A 20721-nucleotide genomic window follows, 5' to 3' on the forward strand; every position below is an offset into this window, starting at 1 on the left:
AGTTATTTGCTTATAAATAATATTAAAATATAATACTTATAAAACTGAATTCGTGTGCAACATAACAATCAAAACTTAAATTAAACAAAAAATGTCTTTAATTTTTGTAACTTGAACTATCTAGTTTCTTGTGTACATTATTATTACATAATTATTTACAAAGATAATTGTGTTTTACATAAGTTTTAGCTAGTTAGTTATTCGTCTAGTCATAAGTATAACAATACCGTTGGGCGTTAAGTATTTTTATTGATTTTTAAAAATTTGACGACGTTTAGCTATTTTTTTACTACAGTTTATCCGTTATTTAATCAACAAAAAGCTGTAAATGTTTAATATAATAAGATGTTAGCACTGTTTTAAATCTTATTGCTGGTTAATAATAAAAAAATTCTAGCCTTTTTTAGTTAGAATTTTAAACATATTTGTTCATTTTAAAGTTTATTTTTATTCATTTGTAAAAAAACTGACCAGATAATATTTATTTCATTACAAGCTATTTGTTATAGTTTGTCAACTTTGAAACTTTTATTAGTATCTTGCATTAGGCCGAATATTTAAACTTAATTATTGTTTTAAAGATAATTATAAATTTCTCCAAACTTTGTTCTAATCATTTAACCGATAAAAAATCAAAAGTAAAGAAAATCAACTATTAAGCTAACCACTAAATAAAAAGAATAAAATTATATTGTTTCTAGCAACAAAAAGTTGCAAAAAAAAAAACAAAAAATTTAAATTTAGTTATAGTTTAAAAATCATATTATATAGAAAAGGCGTATATAGGCTTCTACTTCTATTTTATAAAAAAAGTTATATAAGTTAGTCGAGTTTTAATTGCTAATTGGTCTAAAATTTTTTGCTAAGTTAAAAACACTTTTTTTTTTCTACGAACGCCGAAATTTAAATACAATTAAAGTTTTTTTATTTCTTTTATAACATTTTATCATCTAAAAATTTGGTAGAACTTTTAACTTACTGTATGTTTGTTTTTCGTTAAAAAATTAGAAAAATATTATAACTTATGTTTGATAGACCTTTTTTTCACATCAAAAAGAAAAGCAGAATTTATCACGTTGCATGACTTAAACTGAAAACAACATTCAAAAATGCAAACTCTATGTGTTTTGCTCCACAACTTTGTGCATTTTTTCATATGTATATATGCAACATATAAAATGTATTGAACGAAATTTAAAGTTGCTACTACAAATATTTATAAACAAAATAGTATAAGAATTAAAACTTTTATTAAAATAAACAGTGTAATAAAAATGTACTGTAAAAAGATTATATTTTGTAAATATATATATATTACTTTAGTATGTCGAAAAATCTATTCATTAATTTTATCATAAATAACTTATATAGATAGTATAGTTGTAGTATTTTGTAAAACTAAAACACTTTAAGTATATTTTTTCAACTATAAGTATGTTTACAAACAAAACTTTTTTAGTAATAAACTAACATTTAAAACCTAAATACAATAAGTTTTATAAGTTTATAAATTTCAGGTTCGACTAAAAGGTAGCGGCTGGCAACTTCTCTAACATCTGGGTCTTATAAAGCAAGGTATAATTTGTTTTTGGCAATGTACGACCATATTTAATAGAAACTAGAAAAAAACTTTATTATCTAAAACAAGATGTAAACAGGAATCTAATAAAATTTGATCACCAAAAGTTTTTTCGTGAACTAGGTCCTACGTCCAAATAGTTTTAGTTCATAATTTTTGTTGTTCAATAAACAATATACACAATTATTTTTTTCTGTTATTCTGTTTTAGGCTGTTAATTAGGCCCCAATATTTGATTAATAGTAATCAACTGAAAACCATATCTTTATCAGTTCAATAAAAGTTAAAAATAAAACAACATAATGTCAAACGCTATTAAAAATATTTAAAGATACTTGATGAAAATTTATTTCAATGTTAAAAAAGCGCAGTAGTTCTTTTTATGATTTACAAAACATTTTTAGATATAAATTATTCTCAAATAAATGAAAAGTTGTGTTTGTGTAATAGACGATTTTGTTTTAACTAGTTCTCGTAGTGCTTCTTACAAACTCCAAGTACAATTTAGCACTCATTCACAAAAGTTACCAGGGAAGCTATTGTTCAAATCATAGCAGCTAGTAAAATATGCATCAAAATACTATAACTATAATAAAAATTAATTTGTTTATAAAAATAGTAAAAATATAATAACTAAAGTTGTTATAAATTTTAATTATTACAAGTACGTGTATTGGCAGACATCATTTAAACTTTTAAACCTTCATTTTTAAAATTAGCAAATTGTTTCATTGTTAATTTTTTAAAAGTATTTTTTAATTGTAAATCATTTGTAGACTTTTTTAGCCACTTTTTGAGATTAATTTGGTAAAATAGTAATTTAAAATTCAAAATTTTTTCTATCATGTAGTAGTTCATTTGTTACAAAATGATACTAATTTTGTATAAGTTCTGGAAAAAAATATTTAAACAAAATTTATGAAAAATAACATTTAAACTTGTAGTGTTATTTCAAATGTCGTATAATAAACTTTTGTTAGCAACTAAGATTTAAAAATAACTTAGTTTGAAAATTGTTATAAAGGTAATAAAAATAAGAATGTATTTCTGAAATTTAAGTGTTTTGAAAAGAGTTTTAATGTTTATAAAGAGTTTTCTACCTTGAAAACTATAAAAAAAGAAAATGTTGAAAAGTTATTTACTTGTATATCAAAAATAATATGGTAACTTTAAAAGAAAATGTGTACAAATTATTTTTTTGCATTACTTAACTGATAGTTTTATTTACCTATAGAATTTTTCAAAGTTTATCAGTAAAATTAAAACTTCACAGAAATTTTAAATTAAATGAAGTGAAGTTTGATGTTTTATTTACACATATAGTTCGACAAAAACAAACTTTTGTAAATATAATCTATAAAGAAAGTGATGAACAATGTTGCAAGACCAGATGCAGACTTTATAAGGTCACACACAGAAAAAGCTAATAAACTTCTTTTAGAAGCTAATTATTCTAAGAAAAGTCAACACTTTTCAAAAGCAGTTGAGGTAAAAACATATTTTATACTTCCCATGATTTCAAATATTAAATTCATAACAAATTATATTTATAGTAAAAGTTGGAGTTTTTATTAGTTTATTTTAAAGATAATCAAATAAGTTTTTGAAATATTTGCATACCTTTTAAAGGAAAAGTTGTAAATATAAAACACACTTTAAAATAGAGAGTTTCCAATAATTATTAAGCTTAAAATTTAGAAAACTTTTTTTTAATGTTAAAAGTTATTAAACTATGAAAGTCTTAAAAAATTTACAATAAACAGATTGTAAAAATGAACTCCAAGCAACAAATAAAAGAATACTTTTAAATAATATTGATTTTTTTGTAGATAAAAATCACATTTTAGTTCTCTGACTCTAAAGCTAACTACTTAAGGATTTTGGTACTTGAGTTTAGACTATTTTAGCAATTTAACAAATGCCCTTATTGAATCATGTTAGTCTTTTCTTTATATTATACATTCTTTGCACACATTATAGCATCTTATATGTCACAGACAGTGACTAAATGTAAACAAAATACTATCAAAAGTAAAGTTGTTGATATATGTGTAAATGCAGGAGTACAAAGTAGCATTGAGTCATGCACTTTTGTTCAAAACTGAAGTCATACCATGCTTATTGAACTTAGCAGCTGCCAATATAACTGCTGGAAATTGTAAAAAAGGTGCTGAAATTCTCAACTTACTTCTTGAGGAAAAGCAATATGCTGATAAAAGTGAGAGAAAATTGTAATTATTTATAAAAGGATTTTAAATTACCCAGGCTAGTTAGATTTCTTGGTAATGTTTAGGTCAGATTTTTTCTTGACTTCAATGGTGTTAGTAAACATCTTTTTTATAAAATAACTGTTTTTGACTAATACTAAACTTGTTTAAAATCTATGACACAGTTTTTGTTTTTTAACATTGGAATTGAATTCATATTTTTTAAAAGTTGGATTTTATATTTTAATTGATTACTATAATTCTTAAATTTAACACGGCTTTGTTTTAAAGTATAAAAATTTAGTTATTATAAATGTTTTATGTTGCGACTAATAAGGCTTTCAATTTGAAACACCAATGTAATTTGTTTAATGAACTAAAAGTTGCTATAAATTACTGCTAGTGGTCATAGCTTAAAGTTTATAATTTAGTGTTTTTAACTTGATGTGAAGTCAAAAGATTATGATTTTTATGTGAATTATAAGTAAATTTACAAAACTTACATTTTGAAGCATTTGTATTATAAAGGTTAAAACTAACCAATAAAAATAATGGATTGAGTTTAAGTTTTTTAAGTGTGTTACTACTGAAAAAAGTAATTTTTTTTATAACTACACTGATAAACTTAGATACAATGAAATGTATAATTAAAATAGGGAGGTAAAAAAAAGTACTCACAAACCACATACTTTTTCATGAACTACAAAGAATACTAAAAAAGAATAACTACTGACTTTAGTGTTGTTATGCTTATCTTAATTCTAGTAATAATGTATAGTACGTTTAAAAAATGTTCAGATAGTTTAAGTCTTTAAAATATTTAAGTTTTTGTATTTTAAATATTTAGCTTATTTTAGTTTCATTTGAGATAATTAGTACAAAGTGATTTAATTAAAAAAAGTTAGGTTTCATACAAGAAAATATTTTTTTAGTCAAGTCCAATGGAGTTTTACAAGGACATATTTTTTATCACCTTGGGAGAGCATCTTTTCAAGACAAAGACAGGTCCAAGATTTATTTTGAAGACGCTGTTCAAAAATATAAGTTTGTATTTAGAATATATATTTAATTTAAATATTTAAGATTTTAATCAAAATGTTTTTGAATTTCACACCCACAATATCCTTAGAAAAAGCTACTGAACAAAAGTATTAACGCAAACATTGAAGCCATGCAAAAAAGCTGTTGAAAAAAGAAGTATTTTTAGGTAGAAACATGAAATTAAAACTGATAAATAAATATAATTAAAAAAACCTTAAAATGACTTGATCCTTGTTTTTAATTCATCTTAAAATACTTCTTTCTTATTAGCTCTTAATATAACCTGTAATAAAATTTAAAAATTTATTTTCTGTCTACAACAAACATTTAACTGTTAAAACAATTTTTTTTCTTAAACGTTTTCCAAGCCTTTGGCAACATAAACAGAAAATACACAAAAAAACAAAAAAAACATATATTAATTTAAAAAAGTACTTTAAACAACCTTTAAAGTCATAATTTGATTGTCTTTTAGTAATGTTGTTAAAATAACTACTTTTTTTGGTCTATTATATACAATATATATGGTCATCTCTAGATCATTCTTGCCAGACTTAAAGTTATAAAAGTTTAGTACTATAAAAATCTTAATGTTCTAAAATAAATTAAATACAGCTTCTTGGTCTTCACCTAATTTTTTGTTGTCTTTTCATTTAAGTGTACATATAGGTATTAACAAATGGGATGATGTATTTTTTAACATTTTTACCATACATTTCTATCTGTATACATCTGACGAGTTTATATTTAATATTAAGATATTTCTTTTCCACTTAGTTCATATACAAAACATAAATATTGTACTGGGTATGACGTTAAAATGTTCTGGTGTATGACTCAATAATCAAAAGGTTTTTTGTACACCAGGTCCTTGGACCAAACCTTTTGAGCGTATTTATTGTTCAATAAACAATAATATTGTAATGTAAATGGTTCAGTTTTTTAATGAAGATGGCAGATTAAATAAACAAGTATATAGATAAGATCTACCATTTACATATTAAATATAGTACAAGAATTAATTTTATATTAATATATATATATATATATCTAAACATTAATAAAGTAATTACTAAGTATAATTTGGTTTGCTAAAATTACAGTTCACCAATCAATGTGTATGTAAAATCAGGTTTTATTTGGTATCTGTTTATTGGAACTAAATTAATTATAGTTTTTATAATGTCCTTTTTTGAAAAATTTGCAAACAAGGAGACTACTTCAAAACTAATACAATAAACACTCTTTATATAAAAGTAATTAAAAAAACTCTTTATAGTTTTGCCAACTGTATTTGCAATGTGTACATGAAAAATTATACATCTTTATTGTATTATAAAGTTTTTAGATTTTTACACTGTGTTAACAATCAATACTATTGGTTTGAGTTTACAACTTGTTTTGAAGGTATTTTACTGTGTGTGTATTTTACCTCATATAATTTATTTACCTAATATCCTTAACCATTAGTTTAAAAGTTGTTTTAAGGCTTAAGAGCTTAATGACTAAAAAATAAACCTTACCTGTTAAACAATTTCTTTGACTTAAACAATTTTATAACAACTTTTTATTTATTTTTTTTTGTACTCTATTACTTCAGATATATTTAATTTTTTAACTAATCTTATTTAGATATGACATTTTTGCTACTTCCTTTTCTTTATTTTACAACTTTTTTTTGAACTTAAAAAAAACTCTTTTTGAAGTATATTTTTCTCAGATTTAATGTTTATGTATTACTATTTTAAAACGAATTCTTTGACTTTATTCAAAAATTATACTAAAATGTAGGTTTGTTTTACAATTATGTATATTAAAAAGTATAATTATTTGTTTCTTTGTCAAAGTCTATTTTTGAAGTATAAGTTTTTATATAGTTTTAAAACATTCTAAAATTACCAATTCTAATAATAATGATGATCCCACTATCATCTAAAATCAGCTTTACGTATTTTACTGAAAAAATAATTATATACAGAATACACCTTAATATAAACCATAAAAAACACATTAATGCAATACAATTATAAAATATATAAAACAAATTTAATTTAAATATTTATTTTTTAACCTGCTTTGGTTTCTTGAAGTTTTGTTGTTCCCTTTATTTCCGTCTTTTGTATATATAAATTTTCTGTTACTTAATAAATATTTTTTTTTTAAATTTTTATGACTAATATTGTAATGGAATGCTTTCTCAAAGAAAAAGTTATTATATACGTCTGATAGTTTTGTGATATACTGATTGAGAAAGTTATAAGTTTTGGAATATATTAGATAGATGTTATGAAACTTAAATAACTATTCAAATTAAAAAAAATCACTATGTATAAAAAATTTATAACTTAAAAAATTAAGAGCTGAGAAGTCGAGTACAACACACATTGCGTCTGCTATGAACGAACTAGCTGAAGTTTATATCTCACAAAGCAACTTCATACAAGCTGTTGCTACGTTGCAAGAAGTCTCCGATCTTTACATGGGTGAAAACACTGAAAAATCTTGTCAAACTCTCCTTAAAATGGTTAGGTTTTGAACCATTAATTAGTATATAAGTACTACTTTTGGTAGTGTTTCAAAATAGGTTTAAAATGTAACTTATGTCAGTAGAAAACACATAAAATTGAACCTCAAACCTATTATGAAACGGTGCAACGCGTACCGACTTAAATTGGGCTGGGGAGAAGCATTAACCATCTCAATTGTGAATTTAATTTTGATGTTTAAAATACGCTAAAGCTGCAGAAATAACTTAAATGTACTGTTTAATAATGAATATGACTGTATTAAAACTAGTAATTACCCAAAGAAGTAAACACGTAGCAAATTATGCACTTAGTTAGTATGCTTGTTTACTAACTACTTTTTATATTTATCAAGTAAATTCTTTTAAGTACTTATAAATTAAATACTTAAGTTTAATTGATTTAATAAGCGTAAATGCAAGAAGAGCTAATATGGTTTTTACAAAACTTAAAGTACGCCACAAAAGTAAAAATTCTAAGATAGTTGATTTTTCACAAAAATTCTTGGTATTTTGATTGTGTTACATAACTCTAAATTAAATTTTGAGTTGTGATAATTCGTAAACTTTTACATAAAAAAAATTCTGAGGAGAAAAAAATTAGAGTTTTAAGTTTAGTGAAAAATGAAACCTAGTTGTATTCAGACTATGTTAGTTGTGAGTTTCTGGAGAAAGATTAAGTTTAATACAAAAGTAAGGACTAAAACTTACTTAAAATGATTTAATTTTGAGAATAGCTTTTAGAGAAATTGTTTTGATAAAATTATTTTAAAAGAGAATTTATTTAAAATCAGACAAAAAAGTTAGAAGAATTTTAAGAGAATAGTTTTATAATAAGTAAGTTTTATTTTTTTTTACCTTAATACATCCCTCAATTTTCTAATCAACTTTTTTACCATAATCAAATTCTTTCAACTATTTTTATATTATTGTTATAATAATTTATTATTATAATTTAATTAATATTGTTGTTTAGTACTAAATTAATAATTTCACGCTTAGGGTTTTGAGAAAATTCTTTCTTTACTTGTGATCAAATAATCATTAAGTATACAGTTAATACTAACAAAATATAGTAAACCTGTCACTTACGTACGCACTTTGAACAAAGCACAGAAGTGCGTACCCAGCTGGTAGTGCGTTCCTAAAAAAATTAGGTCTTTAATTACCTACGCTAAGCCTAATACATGTACATTTTTATCAATACCTTTTTATAATCATATAGTGTGGAATTGTCAATTGCAATTTTCTTTATTTTCATTGTTATCATATTTTTATGCGATTTTCCATTTGTGTTTCAATCATGGGGTTTAAAAATGTCATTCTCACAGTTCAGCATTCTCTTTACCTCAACTTTGTTTAGATGCTTATATGCTTTTTACAATTACATTTTTAGGAAGGGACATGTAAATTTTTATTGCACTAGCCATTTTGAGAATAGCTTTTAAAAAAATTGTCTGGATAAAATTATTTTAAAAGAGAATTTATTTACAATCAGACAAAATAGTTAAAATAATTTTAAGAGAATAGCTTTTTAATAAGTAAGTTTCAATTTTTATTTTTAGTTATATAATTTTTTTTTTGAACTTTTAAATACTTTTCATTCTTATGTTTTAATTATGAGGTATGTAAATTTAAGTTGTACCGTTTGTTATTTTCATTAAATGGTAAACTGTAATATGTATGATTAAAATGTTGAATTTTATACACAGTTTTTAACTTTAAAACTTTCTTTAGCTTTAATTTATCTAAATTTTATACAGTATAATTGATTAATATATAATGCTTTTATATTACTACTTTTGGTTTGATTTGTAATTTCTGAGTAGGATAAATAAAAAAACTTTGAACACAGCATTTTTCAGCTTTTAGGTGCGTACGTAAGAAATGTGTACCTAAGTGACAGCTTACTGTAGCAATCTTGTCATCGTGTAAAAAGTAAACTGTCAATACTTCTACTAAAGTAAGGGTCAGCCACTTATTTAATCGGCATTCCAGATTTACTAAAAAGATTTTTTTATTATTTTGGTTGTATGATCTACTATATATTTTTTTCGTGGGCCAGACTTGTTGAAAAACATCCTAAGCCGTGTAATTTTGCAAATTTATACTTTTAAAAATAAACAACATTTTAAAAAGTAATACTGTATTAAAGTTATAATTTTATAGGAATTAATGATTACTGAAAATATTTTATTATTTTTTAGTTAAGGAGAAGTTTTTTAGTTTTACCAACGGAAAATATTTTTATGAGCTTTCTTGATTATAAAGATAAACTTTTATGATTAGAAAAATACTTTTAAAGAATCAATATTTGGAAAAGCTTTATGAATTAAAATGAGTTAATGTTTTTTAAACCCATAAAGTTTTCAGTTGAACTTTCATTAAGAACAAAAACAAATCCTGGTAAAAACTTTGAAGTCGACCAATGTTCGGGTTTTATGACTTGGAAACGGAAAGTACAGCGTTTTTAGTTTTAGTCAGCTGAAATCTCCTATTTGAAGTAAAATAGAAAAACTTTAAACAGGGACAAATATTACTATTTTAAAATAGAGGCTACTATTATTTGTAAAGCAGTAAACTTTTTATTAATAAAAATAAAAATAGTTTTTTACTATTTGACTTTACAAGTTAAATACGTCGTCTATTTTACAAAATTAAAAACTAATTTAAGTATGATTTGTATAAAAAATAGAGAACTTGTAGATAAATTATATATTTCAAGTAACAAGTTTTTAGTAGTAAGGCATTGAAGTTTTAAATGCGATGTTTCAAATTTCCGACAACCTAAATTATCAGTTCTTGTGCGACACTAAACTTTTGTAATTCATTTCAAACAGTTCAATAGCGTTATTTTAATTCTTTCAATTTAAACTTACGACAGTTGAATGTTGACAACTCAAATATGATAAGTTAACTCAAGAAATGTTAAATTAAGACATTTCAAATTCAACAATTTGAAAAATAAAAGGTCTAGTACAAAAAATCAGAACTTTTAATGTAGTAATTATAGCCCAAGTATTTGTAAAACTAGTTACGATTTTCTTGGTCAATGATCACGTGTTTGAAAGTATCCTTACTTTTAGCTTCAGGGCCGAGAAAATGACCTCTACTCACGTATTCATTTGTGTTAATTTCTCGCTTAGGGAAATCTTTAGTGCAAAGCACAATTAGGTTATGAAAATTGCTAAGGATTTCTTCAGGTTACACTTTGTAGGTTGTTGAGGGTTTACTCTTTCTGATACGTGAAGTTTACTTAATCAATCTCGCAATATTAATTTACTGATTGATCAGACAATTACGTTAATGATAAATTAAATAAAGTAATATTCACAATAAAAGTTATTAAGCTTGTTCCGTAAACTTGATTTTCTTTCTAACAAATTTATAAAAACTACTGTTTATCTCACGCTTTGCGTTCTGGTAAATAGTTTTTGTCGCTATCTGTGATTGATGGAACTTAAAAAAACTTGTAAGTCTATCCTGGATTGTTCAATTTTTTTTATTTGTTTACTGCGCTCAAATACTTTTTTATTCTTGTTATGGTTTCGTGTGAAAGATAAATTTAACAACTTTTTTTCTAAGAAAGGAATACTTTTTCGAAATTTAATTTATAAAATTTATTGCGTTTAATACAACATTTTTTTTTGTAATAGTTTTGTGACCAACCTTATGATTGATTTTTTTTCTTTTGTCAATTTCAGATGATTTGAATTTATTCTGCTTTTTTTTAGATTCTCTTGTCTCAACTCTTTTTTTTCATTTCTGGTGATGCGAAAGGTATTGTTCTTGTATTTTGTTGCTGAAAAATCTGCGATCTTCTTCTTTAAAGATTCAGTTTTTTTTGCGCGTCTCCCTTAAAATCTTCCCTAGAAGCATCACTGCAATCTTCTTCTAGTTTAAGGGTGGGCAACGTTTTCAGTCAGCGGACCAAATGTGAAAAAAATACTAGTGTTGGCGGACCGGACCATTTCGTTTAGTTTACGAAAGTTACCAGGATATCCAGTAAAATTTTCCATAAGTTTTACTTGTGACCTTTTTATTTATTTGTTTTTCTTATCACTTCAGACTTCACAATATTTAATTTAAGTTTTGTATGTCCTTCGAATTTCCGATAAGTTTTAATTTTTAAAACCTCAGTATATATAGCGTAATTTTTTATTTTGCTGTTAATTTTATCTACGACTTTTTTGTGTCTTTTTCTATTCAAACCTCAAAATATAATGTAGTTTTCATAAATCACAAATCGCGGGCCACAGGTTATACCTTTTATGGACCGCTTAATGTTTATTCCTTAATGTGCAGCAGTTTTTCAACCCCTGATCAAAGTATGTTTCAAATTTTAGTTTAGCGGGCCGGATTTACATGCTCGAGAGCCGCAGTTTGACCTTTTGCAGGCTGCATTCCTTTAAACTTGCTTAAAGTTGACGGAATCAGCTCGCGGGCTGTACGTTGCCCAACCGTAACCTAGATCCTTAGGTTTCGGGTATGCTGTAAAGCATTATTCTAAGAGTAAATGATCCATGCATTTTAGACTCTTTCACGAGATTTCGCAACGCGACACCTCGAGATATTTCCTTTTATGTTGAGAATATTTTATGTTATAGAGGGGTTGTTCAAGGGTAACAAGGATAGAAAGGGTATAGAAAACATCTCAGATTAATGTAACCGAAAAAAAAAATTGATAGACTAATAAGCACATACTTATGAAACGTTCAGACAAATTAAAAGTTTGAATTGCTACACTCAACGCACCACCTGACTGCTGAATGCCACTGATTTTAAAACGTCGTCTGTTTTGTATAGAATGCGAAGAACGTTTTTTATTTACGATATACAGACTTATTTATTATTTTAACAATAACTTATATCCATTTGCGTAATTTTAAAGACACAAATAACAACGTAGACAATCTACATAATTTTTACTACTATCTAAGATAAAATGCGCTTTTCTTTTACATATTTCTGGTTTCAAATTTTATTTTTATATCTTTTTTTTATTTTTTTAAGTTCGAGTCGCTTATGCGGTACGTGTTTTTTAATTTGTAGCTAAGGTTTTTTAATTTTGCCATAAATTGGGTATTTCTAATACTTAATTATTTTTATAAGTTAATAATACTTTTATATACTTTTCTAGTAAAGTTAATTTTTTTTATATCATACTCAAGTATTTCAAGTAAATGAAATATGTCTATATACAGTATATCGTTTTCAACAAAAATCTTCGAAACTATTATTTAGACTTAAAAATTTAAACGTATTTGGATAGTATTCAAAGGGGAGAAGAGTTTTAAGACCCTTTCAGTTTCTTTAAATTCTTTATATCTTTCTCTTTTCCCCTTCATGTACAGTTTATTGTCAAAACACTCAAAAACAAACCTTTATATCTTCACGTAACGCATTTTATCAAGAACATCGCAAAAACCTCGCCTTTAACTAATCTCAATTCTTAGTAATTTTTTTACTTTAAAAATATATAATCTTGTACAAGATTCCATAATTTCAATAAGCTATATTTTTGGTTTGACTTAAATACTTCTACGCGTCTTTTTCCACCCTATTTAAAATGTGCTGCACAGTCCTCTAAGTACTAGATCACGTCCTTTTTCTAATTATTAACGTCTTTTTCTATTAGCTAAACTACAAGCGTTTTATTTTTGTGTTACTATGGCTCATTTGAGGACTTTCAACGTCTTTTTATCTTATCGCCGGCAGCTAAAATTTTTAATAAAGTCCCATGCTTCATTTCTGCTATGTTGGGTGACTTAATGTCTAACAATTGAATTTGTTTTGCTCAATTGAAACAACGTATAACGACAATAGCTTGCTAAAGTACTTAACTGTTTTATTTTTATTTTGTTGTTACATTATCTTATGATTTATAACTTCTTTTTAAAGTTGAATACGAGTTAATTATTTTAGTTAAGTATTAGTTAACTGTTTATATGCTTATGTTTTCAAGTAGTCAAAGTAAAGATGTCTAATTCAAAATTTACAGTATTCGGTCAAAATAAAACAATCACTCACTATAGCGAAGTACATATATGTATGTCTCTTAGTAAGATGAAGCTAGTAAGTTAAGTTAGAGATGACACAGTATATAAAACGACTATCGCGATTATTATTAAATTAATAATTCTCTTCATTAAGGAATACAACTTTAAACATATAAAAAATACTACTGACGTTATAAAATGCTGTTTAAAACAAAATACATGTAACAAACAATTTTATCGTTCTTTATTTAAATTGTTTCGTTTTTTTGTAATAGTATTCTTTTAAAATTTTGTCCAGTTAATTTAATAACTATCTTTATTTAGAAATATAACTTTAAACATATAAAAATTACTATTGACGTTGTAATAGGCTGTTTAAAACTAAATACTTGTAAAAACTCTTTTTTATCGTACAATTTTTAATTTATTTTGATTTTTGGTATTTATGTTATAGTAAAATTTTGTACAGCTAATTTGATAAATATCTTCGGTTTAGAATATTAGTTTTCAAGTATTAAAAGTACTTTTGACATAAAATTGGCTGTTTAAGACGAAATACTTGTAATAAACATTGTTAATTGTACATTATTTAAATTATTTTGATTTTTGGTATAATGTTTTTGTAATATTTCGTACAGCTAACTTAATAAACCTCTTCAGTTAGAAATATTAGTTTTAAAGTCTAAAAGTTACTATTAACATCAAAATCAGCTGTTTAAGACGAAATACATGTATTAAACATTTTTTATCTTACAATATTTTAATTATTTCGATTTTTTGTAAAAGTATTCTTCTAATATTTTGTTCAGCTAATTTAATAAACCTCATCATTCAGGAATATAACTTTAAAAATATAAAATATACTATTGACGTTAAAATAGGCTGTTGAACACGAAATACTTGTAATAACCCTTTTTAATCGTATTATATTTGAATTATTTTGATTTTTGGTAATTTTGTTCTAGTAATATTTCGTACAGCTTAATTAATTAACCTCTTCGAATGGGAATATCAGTTTTCAAGTATTAAAACTCCTTTTCTTGCAAACTTGGCTGTTTAAGACGAAAAACATGGAATAAATATTGTTTATCGTACATTATTCTAAATATATAGATTTTTTGTAATAATATATTTGTAATATTTCGTACAGCTAATTTAATAAACCTCTTCGTTTAAGAATATTAATTTTAAAATATTAAAACTCTTTTAGACGTCAAAATTGGCTGTTTAAGACAAAATACTTGTAATAAATATTTTTTATCGTACACTAATTGAAATATTTATATTTTTTGTAATAGTATTCTTCTAATAATTTATACAGCTAATTAAATAAACCTCTTCATTTAAGAACGCAACTTTTAACATATAAACATACTATTGATGTTATAATAGGCTGTTAAAACTAAATACTTGTAAAAACCCTTTTTTATTGTACACTGTTTGAATAATTTCGATTTTGGGTATTTATATTCTAGTAATGTTTTGTACAGCTAATTTAATACACATCTTCGGTTGGTAATACTAGTTTTTAAGTACTAAAACTCCTTTTGACGTCAAAATCGGCTGTTTAAGACAAAAACCATGTAATAAACATTGTTTATCGTACACTTTTCTAATTATTATGATTTTTTTGATTAATATTTTTATTATATTTTTGCTAATTTAATAAACTTCTTCGGGTAGAAACAATAGTTTTAAAGTATTAAACTCCTTTTGACGTTCAAATCAGCTGTTTAAGAGGAAATATTTGTAATAAACATTGTTTATTGTATATTATTTGAATTATTTTGATTTTTTGTAATAGTATTCTTCTAATATTTTATACAGCTAAGTTTTTAAACTTCTTCATTTAAATATACAACTTTAAAGATATAAAAATACTATTGACGTTCTAATAGGCTGTTTAAAACTAAATACTCGTAAAAACCCTTTTTTATCGTATTATTTCAATTTTATGTAATGGTATCTTCTAATATTTTGTACAGCTAATTTGATAAACAACATCATTTAGGAATATAACTTTAAACATCTAAAAATTACTATTGACGTTATGATAGGCTGTTAAAAACAAAATACTTGTTATAACGCTTTTTTATCGTGACCTATTTGAATTTATTCGATTTTTGGTAATAATTCTTGTAATATTTCGTACAGCTAATTAAATAATCCTTTATAGTTAGGAATATTAGTTTTAAAGTATTGAAACTCCTTTTGAGGTTCAAATCAGGGGTTTAAGACGAAATACGTGTAATAAACATTGTTTATTGTATATTGTTTGAATTATTTAGATTTTTTGTAGCAGTATTCTTCTAATATTTCGTACAGCTAATTCATCAAACCTTTTTATTTAGGAATATAACTTTAAACATATAAAAAATACTATTGACGTTGTAATAAGCTGTTTTAAACCTTTTTTATTGTACACTATTTGAATTATTTCAATTTTTTGTTGTAATGTTCTTGTAGTATTTCGTACAGCTAATTTAATAAACCTTTTCGGTTAATATTAGTTTTAAAGTATTTAAACTTCTTTTGATGTCAAAATCGACTTTTTAAAACAAATAATTTTTTTGAAATAGTATTCTTGTAATATTTTATACAGCTAATTTAATAAACATCTACATTAAATAACAACTTTAAACATATGAAAAATACTATTGACGTGATAATAGGCTGTTTAAAACGAAATACTTGTAATAACCCTTCTTATCCTACACTATTTAAATCATTTTGATTTTTCGTAATAATATTCTTGTAATATTAACTACAGCTAATTTGATAAACCTATTCGGTCAGAAATATGAGGTTTAAAGTGTTTAAACTCCTTATGACGTCAAGATCGGCTGTTTAAGACGTAATACATGTAATAAACATTGTTTATCGTAAACTATTCTAATTATTTCAATCTTTTGTAATGGTATTCTTCTAATATTTTGTACAGCTAATTTGATAAACCTCTTCATTAAGGAATACAACTTTAAACATATAAAAAATCCAATTGACGTTATAATAGGCTGTTTATAACGGAATACTTGTAATAACATTGTTTTTCGTACATGATTTGCTTATTTCGATTTTTGATAATAATATTTTTGTAATATTTCGTACTGCTAATTTAATAAATCTCTACGGTTAATAATAATATTTTTAAAGTATCAAAATTATAATTGAGGTCAAAATCGGCTGTTTATAACGGAATACTTGTTATAGCCCTTTTTTATCGTATAATATTTGAATTAGTTTAATTTTTGGTTATGATTTTTTTGTAATATTTCGTACAGATAATTTAACAAACCTCTTTGGCAAGGAATATTAGTTTTAAAGTATTAACCTCCTTTTGAAGTCAAAATCGGCTGTTTAAGACGAAATACTTGTAATAAACATTGTTTATCGTACACTATTCTATTTATATCGATTTTTTGTAATGGTATTCTTCTAATATTTTGAACAGCTAATTTAATTAACCTTTTCTATTCAAATAATAACTTTAAACATATAAAAAATGCCATAAACGTTATAATAGTCTGTTTAAAACGAATTCTTTTTAAAACATTGTTTATCGTACACTATTTGAGTTATTTCGAATTTTTGTAATACTAAAAATGGGAGTTTGTGTAATCTAGTTCTGAGCATCCAATAAATCATGTATAATCACTTTTTTTTTTATGTATTGCCTTTTTTGTCTGTAAATAAAAACAGACAGATGGCATTATAGATTGTCTGTATTTGTTTCTTAGTATACTTAATTATTGTTTAGTCCTGTAATAACCATTATATATTATTTATAATGCATTTCATGAAACTGGTTATAATCTGTCTACAGCACAATAACTATATAGGTACTTATAAGAGCTTAATGTTGTATATAATACAGTAAATTTAATTTGTATAAGTAAATAAACTAACTGAACATAAGTACTTTAAAAATGGTAAAGTGAAGGCAGCTTATATCTTACTGCCAGCATAATGTGAACCCATAACTTAATTTTACATTCTGTTATTATAACGCAAACAGACTCACGTTACAATGAAAGCTTATGAGCAGTTAGATTAAAAACAATAAAAAACAAAACAATATAAACTTATTGCTTGTAATTACTGATAGGATTACAGAACTACTCATCTTCAAAAGTTTATTGTCAACTCCAAGTAAAGCAAAAAGTACTAGTTCTTATTAAGTTGTAAGTAAAAGCTATGTTATAGTATAGACTCTCTAAGTTTTGTCATTCTGATTTGGTTTTAACAGTTAGTTCTTTAGTTGAAGTAAATATTTATAATTAAAAAAATTTATTCCGAAACAAAGTAAATAATCATGTTTTTGCAGCAGAAAAATGTAAAAAGGTAATGAATACTTTATATAATGGTTTAGAGCTTTATACTTTACGCTTATTAAAACTTACAAATCTGATTAAGTTTTACAAGTAAACGTAAAATTAACAATATATTTAATACTACAAATTTTTTTTTGAAGCAAATTTAATACAATGGGACAATTTATTATAAAAGGATAGTTGGTTACCTAAGAAAATATTTTTTGTTATTAGAATTAAATTTAGAAATAAATATGAATCGAGTTTTATAACGTGCCATCCGTAAAATATTGTACATGTTTAAACATAGTTAAGGTTATAAGGGATGTCTTACTTATTTTTCATAAAGTTGTCTTATTAATTTTTTGTCTCAGCTACTTATTACTATTTACAGCTTAAAAATTTTCAGAATAGTTTTTGAGATATAAGTGATAAAATTTAGTTAGTATTGGAGTTACGTATTGTAGAAAGTCAAAAAATGGTATTCCACAACATATATATATAATTATATTCTTTTAAAATTTTATACAATTCTTCTAAAAGTTTTTTCAATTTTCTGTAATTTTTTTACACAAATTGGAGGTAGCATCTTTTTTTATCAGAAAATTTTCTGTTTTTAGATTAGGTTTATTTTTTCATAATATTTTTAGTTCTGTCGAATATATTGAGTTGAATTTTAATGGGTTTTTTATTATTAAAATAAATTTCCCTTCTAATTAATTGTTTTATAAAAGTGGTCTTTAGCTAATCGCTATTATCCAATTTAATAAAAAAAGTTTCTTCGGGCCAGGTCTATTAAAAAGAATGGTTTTAAGATTTATTTATATATTAGAAATATAAAAAGTTATAATAGAAACTTTTTGAAACAAAGTGGTAATACAATAATGGGTAAAAATATTAAAACAACGGCAAATCAATTAGCCAGATGGTTTATGTCTATAATTTTTTTAAAATTCTGACTAGAACATAAAATACCAATACGTAATACCAAATTGTTTACGAAGTTTAAATAAATTGGATTCGACGAGACTATAGGTTATTGGACTAATTATAAAAAGTAAATCAAAGTTTATACTTAAAACTTTGAGTTTAACACAGTGTTGTTTATTTAGTTTTTTATGTCCTGCGTACCAACTTTATAAGCTTTTTCGGTTGCTTATTCAGTATTTAACTTCAGCTTTGATCCAATACCTTCATGTCACCAAAGAAAAAAATCTAAATAGGTTTTATACACAGCAATAAGATTATTTTTGTATTTTTATTCAAAGTTTTATTTAAACTACGATTTTGTTAATAATTTGAAGTTAAACAGTTTCGTTTCAACTAACTTAAATTTATATTTTAGTTTATAATATCTGATCAACATATTAGGAAATAACCATTTTAAAAATATTTAATCTTTAAAACGGTTTAAGTACTTACAGGTAGTCACTTAATAAATGTTTAAGATTAACTTATTATATTTAAATAAAATATTTGATTGTCTATAATCTACTTCTTAAAGTACAACGACCAAGAGTTGTCTAATAGAATTTTATAACTCGGCCTGATAGGTTTGTTAAATGTTTTTTATTTTTTGTATTTAAAAGCATAAACATGACAACAAATTTATAGACGCCTTAGTATTATAAAATTATCGAATTTTTGTTTTTATTAATTTGATATTTGCACTTAGACACTTAATATAAGTAATTCTTTTAGGTTTTGAAAATAATTTAAAACTAAAATTAGTACATAACATTTAAAGGTGGAAAGTAGTATAAATATATATACGACACATTTAATTTTTATATTACAATATTTGAGATTATTAATTTATTTTCTTATATATTATATTTAGGGCTTTTAACAGTTTAAAAAAAAAACGTGGATTAGAGGATCTACTGGAGAATTTTTTTCTTAAGTTATATAAATTTTTTTATTTATGCTGATTAAACTTAATTACTTGTTACAATTTTCGAAACGTTACTAGAATTTTGAGAGTTTCTAATTTTTAAGTACTAGAAGTTAAGAATCTTGAAAAAGTAAAAAAAAAAACAGTTTTTATCAAACATAACAGTTTAGACGAACAAATTTAAGTTTTTTAATAAGTTAAAAGTAATAGTTTTTGTATCTGAAATTTAAGTATATTAAAATACACAGATTGAGTTGTTATTAAAACACGAAGACATATTTACAACGCAACAAACAAAAAGTGTTTTGAAAACATTATGCGAAAGAACGGAAGAAATTGAAAATTTTATTTCAAAATGTGAGTTTAACTTAGTTTTAGACGTTAAAAAATATTCAATAGTTTGTAATTTAATAAATTTTACTGTTTTTTAACTGATCTGACTTTTTTGTGGAATGGGTGTCACTTTTGCACGAGGAGACACTTTTGCACGGCAACTCTTTTGCATGAGCGTCACTTTATCACAAGGGGACACTTTTGCACGGCGTCAATTTTGCACGATGAGACATAACACATATAAGACATATAGGTGTCTCTTTTGCACGACGACATTTTTTCACGATGACAACTTTTTACGGCATCATTGTTACATAACGATACTTTTGCACAACGTCACATTCTACGATGAAATTTTTCACAACGACATTTTCGCAGTATGACTTTTTTGCACAGAACATCAGTTTTGCATTTTGGTGAAAAGTTTTTTAGCTAGTACCAAATCAGTAGCATAAAAAGAAACGGAAAACTAAAATTTAGTAACATACTTATATAAAAGGCAAAGTTGAAAGATTTGAAATCTTAAACAGTAAAAGTTATTGTTAGAAACAAACTAACGAAAAGTTAAAATTAAATTATTTTTAAAAGATTCCTACCAGGGACAAATTTTTTTATTTATTTAGAAACTAAGATAAAAAATACTTTAAGTGTAAGTAAATTATTCTAAATTATTTTGAACTTTAATATATTAATCAACAACTATGTCTTTTTAAATATTTTACTATACGGTTAAAAGTTTATTGTCCATATGATGGACCTAGAAATCAAAACCTAGACCACTTAAACTGAAAGACACATTAAAAAAAAAATTAACACAAATAGTTTATTTATTAA

General features: G+C 24.4%; 1 protein-coding gene across 1 annotated transcript in view; it reads left to right on the plus strand.

Annotated features, from left to right (window-relative positions):
• The first annotated feature begins 2857 nt into the window (after positions 1–2857).
• The window catches only part of LOC145842495 (uncharacterized), a 45452-nt gene continuing 27588 nt past the window's right edge, over positions 2858–20721 (plus strand). The window contains exons 1-5 of the mRNA XM_082949948.1: positions 2858–3067; positions 3641–3797; positions 4719–4830; positions 7186–7351; positions 19803–19911. Coding sequence (XP_082806074.1) covers positions 2948–3067; positions 3641–3797; positions 4719–4830; positions 7186–7351; positions 19803–19911 — 664 coding nt within the window. The 5' untranslated portion in view covers positions 2858–2947. The remainder of the gene's footprint in view (positions 3068–3640; positions 3798–4718; positions 4831–7185; positions 7352–19802; positions 19912–20721) is intronic.

This window comes from Thalia democratica, chromosome 8, assembly GCF_965202585.1.
Source record: "Thalia democratica chromosome 8, ktThaDemo2.hap1.1, whole genome shotgun sequence".
Lineage (NCBI taxonomy): Eukaryota > Metazoa > Chordata > Thaliacea > Salpida > Salpidae > Thalia > Thalia democratica.